Raw genomic sequence first — 19,029 nt, 5'->3', positions numbered from 1 at the left:
CCACCGTCGCAGGTGGAGAAGCAATCGAGCCAGACAACAGCTTCTCAAGACGATGACTTCTCACCGTTAATAGCACTTGTTGCTTCCACAACAAGAAATTCCCGTCATCTAAAACAACACACAATCGTTTGTTAGTGCACCCTTTCGAAGTAAGACCCAGGCAGTCAGAACTGCTCACATCACCACTAGGAAATGAAGAGATTGGAGGTGTAATGACACTGATGTATACTCACCTGACGACGAACAATTTTTCACCACGCCACTATACCACCAGCATCTGATACCATGTTGAAGTTCATACTAGAACTTATCAAAGAGTTGAAGAGAGTACTAAGACTTGTTGTTCATTAATGAAGTACAATATGCTTATATACAAGAACACTTGTATAACAGTCTTTAACAGCTCGTATAACAGCCTTAACCGACTTAGTTAACAATCTCATAACCAACCTATAACAAACACAACTATCCCAACTAAGCCTCTAACCAACTCATACAACTCATGCATGCACAACTATCAACCATGCACGTAAACACACACTTATACTTCAACAATCCATTAATTGATTTCGTTAAAGTGATAATCTAGATTTTTCTTAAATCATCTCATTTCTTTAACATAAATAATTAAATATATTATTGATTTATATATACTAATAATATTTTAAAACTAGAAACAAAATAAATTATGTCAAATTAAAAAGTATATGGTTTAAATCGAAAGTTCAAATAGTAAGGGAGTAAAATCATAATTAAGCCTTTTTATAATTTGTCGGTTTTTTGTAAACTGAGGTGGGAAAGGTGTTTCTTAGTTCTGATTTCACATGGAGAATAGAGCAGTCGTGCTCGAAATTTCTAAATATTTTTAATAATTTAAAATAATAATAGCAACTTCGAATCCGATTTTATTAGATGGTTAATACCAATTTATGTCAATACTTATTTAGAAGTATGAACATGCTATTAATATTAAACTGTTGGAAAAACAAAGTAGCCTTATTTTGTTTTTGAACTGAAAGGTAAAGCTGGAATTAAACAGTGTTTGATACTTTATTGGTCAAATGAGGTTTTGATCTTTGAAATTGTATTTTATATTATTTTGATATTTTATTTTTTTATTTAATTAAGTTTTTTATTTAATTTTTAAATTTGATGCACATTATTTAAATTTTTACATATGCACATGATATTTGTTTCATGTCTATGATGATTATTTTTATGTTGATAGGGTAATTAGATCTGATTGTAAGATAGTAAACTTATTTGATAGATCTGTTAGTGGTTATGTCAAGATATTGTAGCTCGTTTAGGGATATAAAATTATGGAAGCTTCGAGAAACTCTTAAGGCTTTGGAGTTCGATGGACGGAGGTGTGACTTACGGAGGAAGTCCGGATGAGATACAACACATGTCTTTCCTTAATCGATGAAATGTTATAAAGTAACTTGACTCGAGACTTGCAGAATAAAACATTTGTTGCATTAAAGAGTTGCTTCTATGGAATCAATGATATGATTGACATTAGGGGTGTTCATTCGGTTAATTCGGTGGCCGAACCGACCGAACTACCATTTTCGAATTAATCGAACTTTTTTTTAACCGTTAACCGAACCGAACTTTTTTTCGAAAATATTAACCGAACCGAATAAATTTCGGTTAATTCGGTTAATTTTCGAATTAACCAATTTTTTTTAGAATTTTAGAATTTAATATTTTTTTAATAAAAAAACAATTTACAATTAATTTAAATAATATATAATTGATTTGATTCAAACATTTTGTATTTAGTTTTGATATTATTTTAATTAATTAATATTGATTTAGGTTTTAAATAGATTTTAAATAGATTGGACCTCTTAATATATTATATTTAAAGGTTAATTCGATTAATTCGGTTAATTAACCGATTTCGAACCGAATTAACCGTTAACCGAATTCCAAAAAAATCCTTAATCATTTTCCAACCGAATTAATTCGGTGACCGACCGAATTAACCGAACTAATTCGATTCGGTCGGTTAATTCGGTTAAAACCGAATTTTGAACACCCCTAATTGACATTGAGCAATTGGAAACTTGTACACGTGTCGCTCTATCATAAGTCTAGATGGAAGACATGTTTTATGCTGTAGAGGCTCAAAGGTTGGATGAGACGAAAAATCGGTTGTCCAGGAGAAGAACAATGCCTTAAAGATCAGTGAGGCAACATGAGAAGAGAATCTCGGATTCAAAGATTCGACAACTGCAATCCATTTGACATTATCGTTAGTAGACTTATTTGATTTACCAACTAAACCTACGTGATTTACCAACCAAATCTATTGTCCAATAGTCAGATATATTTATCATATTAACTTACAAATAACTATTATCGCCTTAGATATGACATCAACATTAAAAATATATATATAAATCATTATGCAAGAATAGAGAGAAAAAAACACTCTCTCGATCTCTTTTAATTGTTCATCGTGTTCTTCTATTGGTCTATTCTCTTTTCCCTTCCCTAACACAATTATATATAATTTGTATGCAACTTTCGATACAAATTTAAAAAATTAAACAACCAAAACTACTATTTCCCCTTCAACAAAAACAAACCACTACGAATGTTATAAACTTGAATTAATATGATCCAACATCAATCTAACTCGCTCAATTGACCAATCTATAAAGTAGGGACTTTGTTTACTTGTTCCGTGATCTAATTAATTTACAGCTCATCGAATATAAACTCTTTTAAGAATAAATAAATTAAATTAAATTGGTTTTTTTAATCAACTGCTATGGAGGGATTTTTTTAAGCCGGCATGAGAAAACATTTGTGCAGAATGAGATAATTAAATAAAAAATCTCTTTTTTTATTTTTATTTTATTTTTTATTCTCTATGTTTGGCATTTAGTAGTAAGGAATTTGGGATTAATTTAGATGAGTCGGTCAAAACAAACAAGATTTCCGTGTTATTTCACTCTTCCCCATCTCACAAACGTATCAAAAACAACTCGAGTTTATATCATCATTAAGGGTAAATTACACCATTACTTATTAATCTATTATTTTTATTTTAGTTACAGAATTATTTTTGTATAAAAAAACACTAATATTATTTTTATCTTTTATTTTAATCACTAACACTGTTTAGATTTTCTTTAATTTTATTTGATAAATACGATGATGTTTATTTTGAACGGTGAGGAGGGGGTTCAAACCATGGTCCCGAGGTCTAACGTCCAACCACTGAGTTAAACCAAAATTTTATCAAAATTTATATTTGAGTTATATCATATCATCACATTAGAGTTATGTTAAAATGCAATTAGGATAAATCGAACTGAGGATCATTGTAAAAGGGATCCAGTGTTAACTATGAAACTAAATTATATAATTATTAACAAATATTTTAAAAATATATTAAAAATAACACATGAATTCCCGACGAACAGAGAAAAAATAAAATAAAAATTTGAGAAAGAATATCATATCGATATTATCGCTAATTTTCTAATAATAAATAATAAATAAAATACTAATTATGCTTTAAAAAAAAGATAGTTCAATGACCATAATAGAAAGAACAATAGTTTGATGAATAATGGTAAAAGTTACCCTATAATTAAATATATGTTCATATTGCCGTATTACGTAGGGACAATTTGAGGCACAACCTTCCGTAGTTGAAAGACATGGGCTTTGTTATTTGATCTCTGTTTTGAAAATCGGACCGGATCGGTCGGTTCAATCGGTTCAATCGGGAATCGTTGCTTAGTCCGGTTCAATCTAAACCGGTTGAACCGCTATTAGTGAATCGGCCAGAACCGTTGAACCGTTCGAACCGGACTGGCTGAAAACCGGGATTTTTGTTTTTTTTTTTTAAATTAAACCAAACAACGTCGTTTGTCAAACGAGCCAAGTCGAACTCGAGTATTGCTGAGCTCGACTCGAACTTGAAAACTTTAAAAGTAAGCTCAACTCAACTCAAACTCACAAGCTAAAAATTATCAAATTCAACTCAAACTCGAAATATAATATTGAAACTTGAACTCAAAAAAAATTTAGAAGCTCGATTGAAGCCTAAAATTCGAGCTTGATTGAAGTGAAAGAATAGTTCACTCAATGCTCACCAAAAGGCTCCATGATTTTGAATGTCAAATTACCTCTATTATTTATAGAAGTTAGTTGTGATGCTCTTCTATGTTTCTTAGCAATGTGAGATTGTTTTGTTCTCATATTTTCTCTTTAGACTTTTGGGATGCTCTTATATGTTTCTTAGCCATGTGAGATTATTTTTAAAAAAAAATTAAACCAAACAATATCATTTTGTTATAATTTTTTTAACTCCAAATTTATTTTTTAATTATAGTTATATAATTATATTTATTATTTAATATGTTTTACCTTAAATATTATGTTGTAGTTAATTTGAATCATTTTGTTTCATTTGATTTTATGGTTTTTAACTTATATATGTTATGACTTGCTTTGAATATGTTTTGTGATATAAAAAAATTATTTTTATTATTAAATATTTTTGGTATTTTTATTTAATTTTTTAAATAATTATGACGTCGTTCGGTTCTTCCGATCGGTCGGACCGGTTCGACCGGTGCGACCGGTGAATCGGTAGCATGACCGGTTCGCTAACCGATCCAGTTCTGAAAACCATGTATTTGATGACACTTCGGGGTTTGCGGGCAGTAAAAAAATATCATTTCCGCGTTCGGTAGATTGATTGATCCTTCTATTCATTAATTAATTAATGTACTTTCGGAAGAGAAAATAACCTTAGTGACCGAAAATGTCTTATAATATACGATTTTAATCAACTTTTTTTGGATTTGCCAAAATACCAACAAAATCGCAACGCGAACTCTAACTTCGCAACTCAGTTTCCAAATTCGCGTTGCGATAGTCCAAATTCGCGTTACGATTTTCCATTTCGCGTTGCGATAGTCCAAATTCGCATTGCGATCTTAAATTCGCAACTCAGTTTCCAAATTCGTGTTACGATAGTCCAAATTCGCATTGCGATTTTCCATTTTGCGTTGCCGATAGTCCAAATTCGCATTTGCGATAGTCCAAATTCGTATTGCGATTTTCCATTTTCTGTTGCGATAGTCCAAAATCGCATTGCGATTTTCCATTGCATTTGTTTCTTAAGAATTTTCTCTAAAAAGATGGTATCCGCGCGGACGTGTCAAATACACGTATTACCACGACCACGAGACGAGACGGCGGCAGCGGCGCGCGAGAGTCCCCATTGTTCTCTTTCACTCAACAAGGAAGTGGGAAATTCAAGCCTTAAATACTCATTCCCAATAGTGTTTCCAATACAATGTGGGATTGAGCATTGTAAGTTGCATGCATTGAATATAAATGCAAGAGCAAGACTATCGCAACGAGAAATGGAAAATCGCAATGCGATTTTGGACTATCGCAACGCGAAATAGAAAATTGCAATGCGAATTTGGACTATCGCAACGCGAAATGAAAAATCGCCATGCGATTTTGCACTATCGCAACGCGAAATGGAAAATCGCAATGCGATTTTGGACTATCGCAACGCGAAATGAAAAATCGCAATGCGATTTTGGACTATCGCAACGCGAATTTAGAAACTGAGTTGCAAATTTAAGATCGCGTTGCGATATCGCAATGCAAATTTGGACTATCACAACGCGAAATGGAAAATTGCAACGCGAATTTGGAAACTGAGTTGCGAAGTTGAAGTTCGCGATGCGAATTTAAGATCGCGTTGCGATTTTATTGGTCATTTGGCAAATCCAAAAAAAGTTAATTAAAATCGTATATTATAAGATATTTTCAGTCACTAAGGTTATTTTCTCTATTTTTAATCAAAGTCAACTGCTTACCACATTGTTTCCTCATATGGTAAGTTCAATTAAAAAATAATTAACTTATAAACAAAAGAATAGGTAACTAAAAAATAAATTGACTTAGAAATTTTAAATTCTTATATAATTTAGATTTTATTTTTATATTTGTTACTCTATTAATGATCTAATTTTATACTAGGGATGGGTATGGATCGGGTTTTTGGTCCACTCGATCCTACTTGAGAACAAGGAATCCTCCACCCGAAACCCGACCCGACCAGACCGAAACAAGATTTCATCCGATCCGACTCGAAATAATAATAAAAATATTATTTTTATTCAATAAAAACAGTGACTTAATTGAAAAAATAATATATAGAGAAATATTATTGTAATTATTCCTAAATATATAAAGTAAAATTATTTTTTCGGGTAGGGTAGGTATTTTTTAACCCTAAACCTGACCCGACCCAAACATCACATTTAAAAAACCCGACCCGATCTAACCCAAACCCGATTTTTAAAAAAAAAAACCACTCGCCCATCCCTATTTTATAATCTTAAAAATTTATAATTTTATACCCTTTTATTTCTAATATAAGGTCACACAAAAATCACATCTTTAATATAAAATCAAGTCAATTTTTAAATATATTTATAATTAACTGATTTGATTATGGATTTAAAATGGATTAAACATATTTTAACCAACTTTCATAGTCAATCCAAAAATCAATTGAATGAAATTATCCTGAATCAATAAATTGACTCGGTATTAACCGGAACTTCGTTGCTTTTTAGTTTCGTTTCTCAGTGTGGACTTTGAGTTGGACTGACCATTCTGTGCAACAATGACTTCATTACTATTTGAGTATTGGATAGATAGTCAAGAAGACCCTTGCGTATTTGACCATCCAAAACAATAAAAATGATTAGCAATTTTCAATCTTCTGTTAACACGCTTAATTAAGTATTCTAGACAATTACATAGTCTAAGCTAATCCAATCTAAATTTAAAGAGATTAAGGTAAAAGTTTATATTCGATTAAATTTGACCCAATATAAATATATATGAATTTTTTATTTTTATTCGATAAATTAAGAATATAATTGATACACATATATAAGGAGGTGAATATTATTATAATTATACATAAATATATAAGAGATAATTGTACCAGGGCTAGAGTCTACTTACACTTAGTGTGAAACTTTTAGTTTTATATAATTTTAAGATCGTTAGATGAGAAAAAATCAAAAGTTGAAATTAATTATTTTTTAATGAATATCTTCTTATTTCTTATTGTTAGTCTCAATATTTGATTTCTCTTATCCAACATCCTAAAAGGGCAAAAAACTAAAAAGTTTTACACTATATAATTAGATCTTAACTCATTATATTATTATCTCATGTCGGGTCGAGTTAAAAAAAATTATTCTAAACATGTTTCTACCCTATCTAATCTTTTAAAAATAAAAAGTACAATTTTATAGAAAGTTAAATCACATTTGTATCTATATCATCAGTTGTATAGGATGTTAAGTCCGGAGAATTCATCCTTTCCCTCATTCTTATAAATGAAAAAAAAGCTTACTATCTACTTTAATCCCTATATTTTAGTGAAGTTTTCGTTTTCATATTTTCAACCTTTTTTAGTTTAATCCTTCTACTTTTATTATGTCAGTATTATTAGTCCTCACCATTTTTTTTTGTTAAAATTATGTTGTAATTTAATCAAATTTTATCATTTGATATTTTAAGAAAATAAAAAATTGAAAACTTTTAAAAATAAATAGAAATTTCAATAATAGAAAAGGTAGAGATTCTAAAAATTCTTCAAAAATCCATAAATTAATAAAAAAAAAGGTTTAAATTCCATCATTCAATATTGTTTCCACAAACGCATGAATGATCATCCTCCATTCCAAGTAAAATAATAAAACTAGAGATGATATAAATAAAAAAAATTTAAATTTTTATTGTCCTTGGGTTCCGTTAGACTTCCAGCAACTTGTTTGTATCATGGTAGTGTTTTGTTACTTTTCGATAACGTCAGTAATCGTTTCATTATTTTTAAAACTTTAGTGGAGAAAATAGAAACTTACATATGCTTGAGTGAACATTTATTAAAATAAAGTGAAATCAGGAACCCGGGTGTATTTAAAGCCCAATACATGGGCTGGTATATATAGTCTGATATGTAACTAACCCAGAAAGGCCTAACTAATTTCAAAGAGATTAACAACAATTGGATAACAGTCCAACTGATAACCGTACAAACTAATTTCAGCAGCCTTTGTTAAGAGTAGATTATCCATTCAAGCATATACATGATCACTAGTTTTGTCTCATTCCGTCATGCAAACGTTGTGCGGACAAATACTCCATCTTTTGGTTATAAAGCCTTGTGCAGATTCCTTTGACGCTGTAAAAGCTGCATCAGAGGCCAGAAAATATGCAGTCTATGAAAATCCTTTGAAGCCTGCCACACGGTGTTAATCAAGTCTCAGAAAATGTCACACTGTAAATACCCATATGGTCTAGACGCATACTCGAAAAACTATTGGATACCTCGACGACGAAATGAGCCCATGTATTGTTCGAAGAGCTCTCCATCACACCTTTCAGGATCGTTAAATTAAAACTCCGGATCACCTGAGCAATCTCTAGAAACAGACCGTGCTCGTCGCAAAGCATCTGCAACGAATGCGGACTGTTAATTGATTCAGAAATCTATTATAACGTGTAATCTCTTGTTATGTTACGGAGAATGAACCTCAATGAGCAAGTGGCCTTGGTGTGCAAGATCTTCCACAACTATGGGGCATACTTTCAGTTCATCTCGTATCTCAAAACCACAGCTCGTTCGGTTTTGGTGGTAACCATTTTTTATTTCAGATGATCTCACATTTTTCCGAGCAGTCACCTACAGATTCAAAGTTTTGAATGCATTAAGTCAGATCTCAAACACTTCTTTCTAACATGACATGGCCTTCACATACCTCTCCGTACACCCATTGCCTCAATTTGTCAGCTCGGTTTGTCACACTTGTCAAATACATCATGTGGTGAACTGTTTGATCCAAGAGAGCATCAATGCTATACTGAATTTGTACAAGAAGTTTATTGGTTATATTTTGATGGCATATCGGGAGCAACATATTAGAAGGGCAAACTGATACTCATTTGAGGAAGTACTGACCTTAGCACCATTCGGGACAAGTTCTCGCAGCTCCTTAAGCCGATCATGGATCAACTGTCTGTCCCTTGGCCTCGTCCTTGGCTTATCACCAGCTCTAGCCTTTCTTTTATTGACGGTGGACGGCTTTTGTCCTTTCCTGGAACGTGTGTAATCGAAACCTTTTTCTGGATTATCGTTATCAGTTAACATGCTTATTGTACTCTCGGAAGAGGCTGTCATTTTAGGACTAGAATCGACTCCAACATATTCCGGAGATGTAAGTCTTCTCAATGGAGTGGGATCGTCCTTTACACTTTGAGGTTGAGAAGGAAGTTGTGTGGTAGATGTCATGGCATGATCGGATATGTTAGCGATATCATATACTTGGCCTACTACTGCTTGCAACAAATACTCCGCATCACCTACTTTGGCAGACAAGAGGAGTTCATTTCCATCAAAGAGATCACTCAATACCTTCTCACTTAAAAGAGACGACTCCCACAAGTACTCATTGCTGTCTCTTCGAAAAGCCGGTCCAAGTGCTTTGTGCAATTCACAATCTTCGGGGAAGCTAAGGTAACAAGCATCATCTGCATGGTAGTTTTCAAAAGGTGGTGTCAGTGGATCTTTGGCAGGGTAAAGATTTTCAATTCCATGGAAGATTTCTTCGTTTGCTCCCACTGCGTGAGTATTACATTCAGGAAACACTTGCGATTCCTCCTTAAGACGAGACGAGCCATGTAGTTTGGTCTCCTGCGTTGCTAATTGGCTGGAACTTATAGATTGGCTTAGTGGCGATGACACTTCACTTAGGCTAATTGGTGGGACACTAATATTTTTGCATTCACTTTCAAGAAGTTCAGGCAGATCCGTTCCAGGCACCTTAAATGCATTCCGAATACTAAAAACAGTATTTGAATCTTCGGAGTTCAGCGGACTAACTGATGCGCTTGAAGACTCTTCTAACTTCTCGGAAAATCTTGACATTAGCAATGATGGAGGAAACTGTGCATGAATGTAGGCAAATCTATCTTTGATGTATGCAACAATGGACAAATCTTCATTGACCTGTTGATGTGTGGAGAAATAAACGGAAGAACATAAGATCCATTTACTAGGCACAAGTAATCGATGCACCGACTGTTAGTATGGATACTGCATTTTCACAAAACATCCGCAATTCTACTATAATCTATAAGAAAAAATTAGACCAAATACATACCATCTCCAGTGAACCAAGTTGAAGAACTCCATGTGGAAGCACGGGTACCAGTACAATACTCTGCGGTAGCATCGGAAATAATCAACGTTATCATCAAGTCTGCATCAATCAAAGACATGCATACGTGCGTGCAGTGTGCACATGGAAGCATGTACATCGAATAGCTCGAATATATCAACGGACTTGCTATTAAAGGTGCAGTAGCAGATTATATTACCTTGAATCCTGATGCAAACTGAAGTAGCCATTCCTCTGGACACTAGCAATTGGAAAACAACAACACTCTAATGCTTTAACTTGTATGTCATCTATCTTAAGTACATCACTTGCCATTAACAGAAACTCACCTCTGAAAACGAATTCGAGTCAGCTTCGCCGGTGAAAATATCGTCATACGAAACCCAGCAATGCTTCCCAGTACATGCCACTTTACCAACAACCCTGGAAAATGGAGAGATCCAAAGTTACAGGTGGATCTGAAAAAATCTTATTGTGTCAGAAGTAACGAGGATGGAGATTTTACCCCTCTCCCCATGCATACTTAAGATTCAACATATTTGTCAGCAGTAGGCCAATTTGGTACCCTCCAAAACAACAGTCGTCGATGCTTGCTTCAAACTGTGATGGGATCATCTCTGATGGCATTGGATAAACACAATACTCATCTTCCCAGGTCAACCCCCTGAAGATCAACATAGTGAAACTTATACAACAGGCAATCCAAAGGGAAACTCTGGGTGTTTTCTTGCCAGCAAAGATGGACCAATAGGTGTTGAAATTTCAAATCCTCGTATAGTTTAAGTAATTTCTTTATATTTTTTATTCATCTTCTATAACTTTCCAAATTTATACTGTCCCGGCTTAACAATAAGATAAAAGAGATGAAACTTACATGGGACTCAAGTGCCTAAGCTTCCAAAGCACAGCGTATATCCAAGGTGAATTGGTGCAAAAACTCTTCAACAACTGCTTTAGAACAGTAGTCATTTTCATCAACTTTCAAAGGCAAAGTTGGAGCTTGAAGAATTAAAGATGGAAGAGAAAACAAGCTAACAGAATACAGATATGAACAAAATTCAAGCTCAATGGCTTTTAAGTAACAATAACCACAAACTTCATTTCCTTTTTTATTTCTTGCGTTCGTCGATTGAAACCAACCCAATAATTCAAAAACGACAATTATTTTTCTTAATATTTAGTAGACAATGTTAAAATATTTTGAAGTTGGCAGTGTATGTTATTCTGACATATACTCGGATACCTTTGACTTTATTAAGATTAATTAATAATATTATTAAATCAGTAATTAAATTTAATAGTTAATTTCAAATCAACTCCGTTAATAAATAATTGAAATATTATTAGAAGTGATGTCTATATCGGCGATTTTCTCTAATAATCACCGGTGATCGGTATATATATCGATCTAACATCGGTAAGATTATATTTCCCGATCTAACACCCGTAACAGTAAAGCGTGCCCCCTGAACTGCGCTATATGCTGATTTGACGCCACGTGGAGTATAGTGCGCCCCATGTATCGCGCTATACGCTGACTGGGTTACACGTGGGGTATAGCGCGTGCCCTGCTCCGTGCTATACGCCATGTAGGGGTATAGCGCAGATCAGGGGTCGCGCTATACGCCGTACCAAAATTATATTTAACGCGGTCCCTGATCCGCGCTATATAATAATTACATATAACGCGGTGCAGGTACCACACCTTATATGTTTATAAATACATCCGGTTCTCGCATCTCTCCCCACATCTCCTCGCATCTCTCCTCTCTTATAAATTAATACAACAATTCCGTCAACGAGTAATAATTCTGACAATCTTCTTATATTTGATTTAGAAGTTCGTGCGATTTTTCGTTATAAGATAATTTTGTTATAATTTTTTAATTATACTTATTGTTTATTATCATTATTTGAAAAAATAGTATACTAATTATTTTTAATTAATTTTTATGTTTGTAAAATTGAAAAGCGGAAGCATATGTCGAAATAGTTTTGCGGACCATGTAAGAATATAAAATTATATTATTTAAATTATTTACGTTGATGTGTAAAAAAAATTTGTGTTATATTTTCGTTCATATATAATTTATTTAATCATGTTTGTTTAAGTTATTTTTTTGCAGATATAATATTGCCGCACTTTTAAACTCAAAGAATGGCGCGACTTTCAGATATTGTTTATTATGATGGTGAAATTCGAGAAGATAAAACCGGCGTTATTTTCGTATCAAATGAGCGTGTTAAAATATCATTCAAGAGAAACATAACTCTTGAGAAGCTGATAACGAAGATTTCGAGGAAGATTCATGTTGGAAGTAACAGAAGAATGTCGTCGTTGCAGTACAGATTTCCAACATCATTGTTGCCATTAACTTATACAACGTTCGAACTTTCGAACAATGATGATGTTCAAATGATGGTTGAAGCTCAAAGTAATTATTCAGACGCCGATATTGAGATGTATGCACATTTTTTTAAGTGCGTGTTGTTCGGGGTCAATCTTTAAGCTCACACTATGGGCTGGCTGAACAAGTTGATCAAGTTAACAGCCCGACTACAGTAATGTGTAATGATTTTAATGCCATAATGGGGAGACATTTATCTGCAACTCCTTACGATATGTACCGAGGTGGGTCCACGAACAATCCGTATGGCAACACCGCGTCCAGTTCAAGGGGAAGGCATTCATCTGCAAATTTCTTTGACCATATGGAGATGCCATCGACGCAACCATCTGTGCAGTTTCCATTTGAAACAATGGCTTCAAGCTCTAGGGGGAGGCATTCGACTGTGAGCTTTTTCGATCTCAATGTCGATATGCCTTCCAGTTCAAGGGGAAGGCGTGCAAGTAGTAGGTTCTTCGACCTAAATGTAGAGAGCATGGAGGAACCATCATCTCCACCAGAAGAACTGCTTCGTGAGCCTGGTGCGGATGGTGCTGAGACTGGACTATTTATTCACCCAGAATCACCACAATTCAACTCTGATGATGATGAAGTTCCAGGAAATGTGGCACAAACTGACCCTCCTGCACACATGTATAAAGCTGATTATGGTGCAATGTACGGGCCAGAATTTACGGATATGCCTCATCTCGGTGACTATGGATATTACTCATCAATAAATAATGGTGAGTTATCTTTAGGCATGGAGTTATCAAGCAAAGAAGAAACGATGATGGCTATCAAAAATTACAATATCTGTAATTCTGTTCAGTCCAGAGTCAACCGATCGACGACCGAAAAATATGTATGCTACTGTGCCAGACGCGAAAACGGATGCAATTGGATGGTTCGCGTATCGAAAATGAAAAGGAAAAATAACATATGGGAACTAACAGTATACAACGGTCCTCACACATGTTGTGCTGGAGGTGTTAACCAAGATCATCCCAACTTGGACTCTGAAGTGATATGCCAAGCCATCATGCCCATGGTAAAAGCAAGCTCTCATATAGCTGTTGCAGTGTTGATTTCAGCTATATAATCGCAATATGGGTACACCGTCTCCTATAAAAAAGCTTGGTTGGCAAAACAAAATGCCATTGTCAAACTTCATGGCGAATGGGATGCATCTTACAACGAACTTCCAGGTTGGTTTAGGCTGGTATAGACGTTGAATCCTGGGACAATTGTGGACTTCGAAACCTTCTATGCATACCATAATGATCGAGTTCTTCGCGATCGATGTCAATTCTACAGGGTTTTTTGGAGTTACCCACAATGCGTTAATGCTGCCAAATACTGCAAGCCTGTGGTCCAGATCGACGGGACTTTCTTGTATGGAAAATACAAGCAAGTTTTATTATTGACAGTTGTCCAAGATGGCAATCGCAACATTCTTTCAGTTGCTTTTGCTCTTGTCGAAGGAGAAGATACAGATTCTTGGGCTTTTTTCCTCTGAAATTTACGTGCACATATTATCACGAGGGAAAAAATCTGTGTCATTTCAGATCACGGAGCTGGGATCAAAGCAGCAATGGAGTCTTTGGGTCCAATGTGGCAACCACCCTTTGTCCAGCATAGGTATTGTCTCCGACACATTGCTGCGAACTATCATGGAAGGTACAAGAAGAATGATGAGTGTCAATTAATTATGCGCATGGGTAAGTGAAAGCAAGTTAGTAAGTTATACATTTTTTTATCATTTTTATTTTGCAAAGAAAGCAAGTTAGTAAGTTATACATTTTTTGATCAGGTTACGAACTACTTCCTCGAACGTTTGAATCAATGCTTCAAGATTTGCGGGCGAAGAACGAGGAAGGATACGATTACATCAGCCTCATCGATAAAGAAATGTGGACGAATGCATATGATGGTGGATATCGATATGGACACATGATGACCAAATTGGCTGAGGCAATCAATTCAACCTTAAAGGGTGCACGTCACTTACCTGTAGCGGCTTTGGTAAAAACTACATATTTTCGTTTGGGGGCGCTTTTTGCAAAGCTCGGGGGACATGTTCAAACCTGGATGCAAGGTGGTCATGTCTATCACCCTAGATTAGTTGCAGATCTACAGAAAAAAATTTGATGCATCAAATGGAATGTATGTAACAAGTTTCTCTAGAAGGCATGAAATGTTTCGTGTCACAGAGTTGCCGCGACCTCTTCAAGGGATTGAAGTTGTGTCGTTAAGAGTAAATCTAAGGGACAAAACGTGCGACTGCGGGTTTTTTCAAGCTCTGAAGTATCCATGCTCTCATGTGATAGCAGCTTGCTCGCATACACGTAGGGATGGCAACGGGCCGGGTATTGGTCCCCCCGTCCCCGTCCTCGTTTAAAAAATTCATACTCGTCCCCGCTTAAAAAATTGCGAGGATTTAAACGGGGATCCCCATCGAGTAATCAGGGAAAACCGCGAGGAAACGGGTATCCCCGTTTAGCATAAACGATTATTTAAACTGGTATCGGGCAGGGTATCGAGCCAGTTATATATATTTAAATTAAATATATAAATATTATATATATTTTTTAATTAAATTAAATTTATTAATATTATATATATATATATATATATATATATATATATATAATAATTATTTTTAATATTTATCGGGTCGGGTATCGGGGTGGGGATTACTAAACCCTTCCCCGTCCCCATCCCCGTTTAACATAAACGGTTTTCCCCCGTTCCCGTTTAATTCGGTTTTCGATTTTCCCCATCGGGTTCAGTTTTTTTACCATCCCTACATACACGTCAAGACTATAACCATTTTGTGGATCCTGTATACCTACTATATGAAGTTTTTAAGGTATACGAATTTGAGTTTCCCCCCATAGGTAATGACAAAGACCCTGATGAGGTTCAAGATTGGCTTCCGATTGTACCAAATTCGAGTTTATTGAGGGAGTGTGGTCGTCTAAAATCCAATCGAATTCATTGCGATATGGATATTCGAGAAAGATCTAGACAAGGCAGAAGATGTGGCCATTGTAGAAACCCATGACACACTAGAAAAACATGTCCACTTTTGTTGTCATCAAGTAACAATTGATGTGGAAATGATGTATTTGTTTATCAAATAATAATTCTTGTATTTTTAATTTACATTTACTTCAAGTTAATGTCATTCGATAATCGCTGATGAAGATTAAAAAAACGAACACAATCATTAAATTTTATCAAACTAATAACAAACTTACAATAAGAATTAAATGATAAATGATAACCAAATTACAATAACTGATATTAAATGGTAATAAACAAAATTAACTGAAATATATTAAAAAAAAGTCCAACAAATTTAACAAAATAAAGTAAGTATTAAATGAGAAATAATAAAAAATTACAATTAAACAAAATAAAGTAAATACAAATATAATAAAAAAATCTATCGATGCATGCATCGCGAATGTGTTCCGCAGGGCGGTGGCTATCGGTCTCGAGGAGGATTTCTTCGTATCACTGGTTCTGACTCCTCGTTGTCACCATCGTCATCGTCGTCGTCGTCGTCCTGAGCAGGTAAATTAGGTTGATGAGGAGCTGATGACGATGAAGCACCTCCATAGAATAAGGACCTTGGAGGTGTATGACTGACTATCCCACCAGCCTGCGAAAACTGGGAAAACCCAGACATCATTGAGTGTGAAAACTGTACATGAGGTGTTTGTGCTGTGGCCATGGGTGATGAGGTTGAACCTGCCAAATATCCAGCATATGAACCCCAAGTCAGATCTACAAACATAGACCCATAATAGCCTCCAAGAGGGGTCATCTGTGACGGTGACGGTGGCGGGGTCATAAAACCAGGTGAAGGCGGCGGTGGCATCTGGTAATGGAAAGGCGATGGTGGCATCTGGTAATGGAAAGGCGATGGCGGCATCATATATGGCTGCGGCATCATATATGGCTGCGGTGGCTGCTGGGAAGATCCTGCTGGTGCAGCTGAGGATGAACCGGAAGCACCTGCTCTCCGTCCACGAGTCGGGGGACGATGGTGCTATGTCGGTTAACGTCTCTATCGACGTCGTGGAAAGGTCTGCCCTCGTGTATCCTCGGGAAGTAGAAACGGTTTCCCGTTACTGTTGAACCACTCATAATAATCCTCAGCATACATCAAGAGGTCATCAAAGATGAGCTCTCTACGGGGAAGGCGCCGATGTCGATCCTCCCACAACACGACCCACCCATGATGCCTCACCAACCAATCTGTATATGTCTTGCCACGTCTGTCTAAGCTATGCAACTCGTCCATATTGCGAGGTGCTTCCGGAATTGGTTGAAAACAACCAAACTGCCGGAGCACGCGATCAGTGGAGTGCCACTCGATGGTCGCATAACAGATCATAGGGACCATCGCCATCCAAACATCTGATGGACCCCTCAGCTCAGGTGGGATCACCGCCCTCACATCATCAGTAGAATATGGCACCCATTCAAACTAAAACAAATAATATATAATTTTTATCAAAATAATAATCTAATTATATAACTATAATCTAAAATCTATTTTTAAACATTAAAATTCATACATGTGTGCCAGCCTTCTGATCGATTAGCACCCTAATTTTTTCTAAATCATCAGGTAGCTCCTGATGATTTTTCCTATCAGTAGACCACCTATTCAAGAAAAAAAATTTATTATACGTTGTATAAAATTATTAATATACAAAATCAGTTTTATAATTACCTCAGAAGTTGTGGAAATACGAATGGGTTCTTTATAACGGGACATAAAAAGGGCAATCGATACCATGCCCAAGACTGCAGCAGCAGGAGACATCCGCCGATAGCATTACGTCTGTAGTCAGTGGCTCCACACATCTCCCTGTATAGCAAAGCCAAAACTGTCGAGCCCCAACTGAATGATCTAACGAGATGAAAGTCGCTAAGATATCGCAACCACATGCAGTGAACTAGGTTGCGCGATTTTTCCGGCATCAACAACCCTCCTATCAGTTGTAGTATGCATGCCCGTGCATACATCTTAACCTCATCCTCAGAGGCTTCTGCGCTCAACTCCCGAAAATTGGCATCTAACCAATTTAACGGTATCCTACCTCCGATAAAAATTTTCGGGACACGTCTTAGACTATCCTGACACAAAGTAGTCCAAGAACCGGAAGTTATCCCCGATATCACATCTCCATCCACCGGAATCCCCAGGTGCATAGAAACATCCTCAAGTGTGATCGTGCACTCTCCGCACGGAAGATGGAATGTGTGGGTCTCCGGCCTCCACCGCTCTACTAAGGCAGAAATCAGGTATGACTCTATCTTATAGTGACCCTGATATCTACCTATGTAACCGAATCCAACCTCTACTAAATACGGCAAGACATGGCTGGGTATCACTAACTTAAGATTCCTAATAAAATGATCTAATACACGGTCCTTCTCCTAAAAATAAATAATTACAAAAATTAATTCTTAATTTAATAATCATGCATTAAATAAATCAACTAATTATTATTAATAATTTAAATTAAATTAAAACATTAAAATGTTACCGTATCAGCAAAGTGTCGAGATATTTAATTCTTAATCTAATAATCATGCATTAAATAAATCAACTAAATATTACTAATAATTTAAATTAAATTAAAACTTTAAAATGTTACCGTATCAGTAAAGTGTAGAGATATATGATTTCCATCCGAGCGAAGTAGACTGTCTTCCATTATATATCTGCAAAAGAATTATATTAGTAAAATATTAAATAAAGTAAATACATAATAGTAAAAATATTATAAAATATACCTTAAAAAGATAGAGTATTTGAGAGAAATTTAGAGAATTTGAGAGAATTTAGTGTGATAAAAGTGATTGAGGATTAGGGTATCTATAGGGAGGATGGGGACGTGTAGGGTTGGGTATTTAGGGGTATAGCGCGCCCCCTGCACCGCGTTATACCCCATGTGTCAGATACCTAGGTATAGCGCGGATCAAGGGGCACGCTATACCCACGTGGCGCCAGATCACCGTATATCGCGAGGCATGACGCGCGCTATACCCACGTGGCGCCAAATCAGCGTGTAACGCGATTCAGGGGGCGCGCTTTACTGCTATGGGTGTTAGATCGAGAAATATAATCTGACTGGTGTTAAATCGATAAATATACCGATCACCGGTGATTTATTGGAAAAATTGCCGTCTATATCTTTCTTTCTTTTTTACACACTTTTATATAATATTTAAATAAAATAATTATACACGAACTAAGTGACCTCGGTGATAAATGAATCATTGTTATTTTTTGAGATCCTAAGTTTGTGTACCATAAATGTCAGAGTTATGAGTATTTAATCTCAAATGGTTGAGAGTTA

The 19,029-nt window shown here is 35.5% G+C and overlaps 1 protein-coding gene across 2 annotated transcripts; it reads right to left on the bottom strand.

The window, feature by feature from the left end:
- Nucleotides 1-8,008: 8,008 nt before the first annotated feature.
- On the bottom strand, nucleotides 8,009-11,370 carry LOC120162661 (transcription factor EMB1444-like). 2 transcript variants are annotated; one of them, XR_005519567.1, is made up of 10 exons: nucleotides 11,131-11,370; nucleotides 10,762-10,920; nucleotides 10,586-10,679; nucleotides 10,456-10,497; nucleotides 10,239-10,298; nucleotides 9,038-10,084; nucleotides 8,838-8,939; nucleotides 8,612-8,761; nucleotides 8,407-8,548; nucleotides 8,009-8,317 (listed from the first exon to the last, which is right to left on the bottom strand). XR_005519567.1 is itself a non-coding variant. In XM_039172769.1 (10 exons), the coding sequence occupies exons 1-10, from the start codon at nucleotides 11,229-11,231 to the stop codon at nucleotides 8,231-8,233; spliced, it is 1,968 nt and encodes a 655-aa protein (XP_039028700.1). In that variant the 5' UTR covers nucleotides 11,232-11,365; the 3' UTR covers nucleotides 8,012-8,230. The 2 variants fall into 2 exon arrangements, 1 of the variants encoding a protein (XP_039028700.1); XM_039172769.1 differs by having other exon boundaries at nucleotides 8,012-8,317; nucleotides 8,407-8,532; nucleotides 11,131-11,365.
- Nucleotides 11,371-19,029: the final 7,659 nt, after the last annotated feature.

The sequence above is a fragment of the Hibiscus syriacus genome, unplaced genomic scaffold (genome assembly GCF_006381635.1).
Source record: "Hibiscus syriacus cultivar Baekdansim isolate YM2019G1 unplaced genomic scaffold, ASM638163v2 tig00111403_pilon, whole genome shotgun sequence".
NCBI lineage: Eukaryota > Viridiplantae > Streptophyta > Magnoliopsida > Malvales > Malvaceae > Hibiscus > Hibiscus syriacus.
The sequence above is the reverse complement of the archived record's forward strand: the minus strand, read 5'-3'. Positions and strand labels throughout refer to the sequence as shown.

Bases quoted from the DNA above. Each gene is read 5' to 3' on its own strand.
- LOC120162661 (XM_039172769.1), bottom strand. From the start codon at position 11,231: ATGAAAATGACTACTGTTCTAAAGCAGTTGTTGAAGAGTTTTTGCACC. The intron at 8,762-8,837 runs GTATGTGAAGGC...TTGAATCTGTAG, and splicing joins GGCAATGGGTGTACGGAGAG to GTGACTGCTCGGAAAAATGT. The intron at 8,533-8,611 runs GTTCATTCTCCG...CATTCGTTGCAG, and splicing joins AAGGCCACTTGCTCATTGAG to ATGCTTTGCGACGAGCACGG.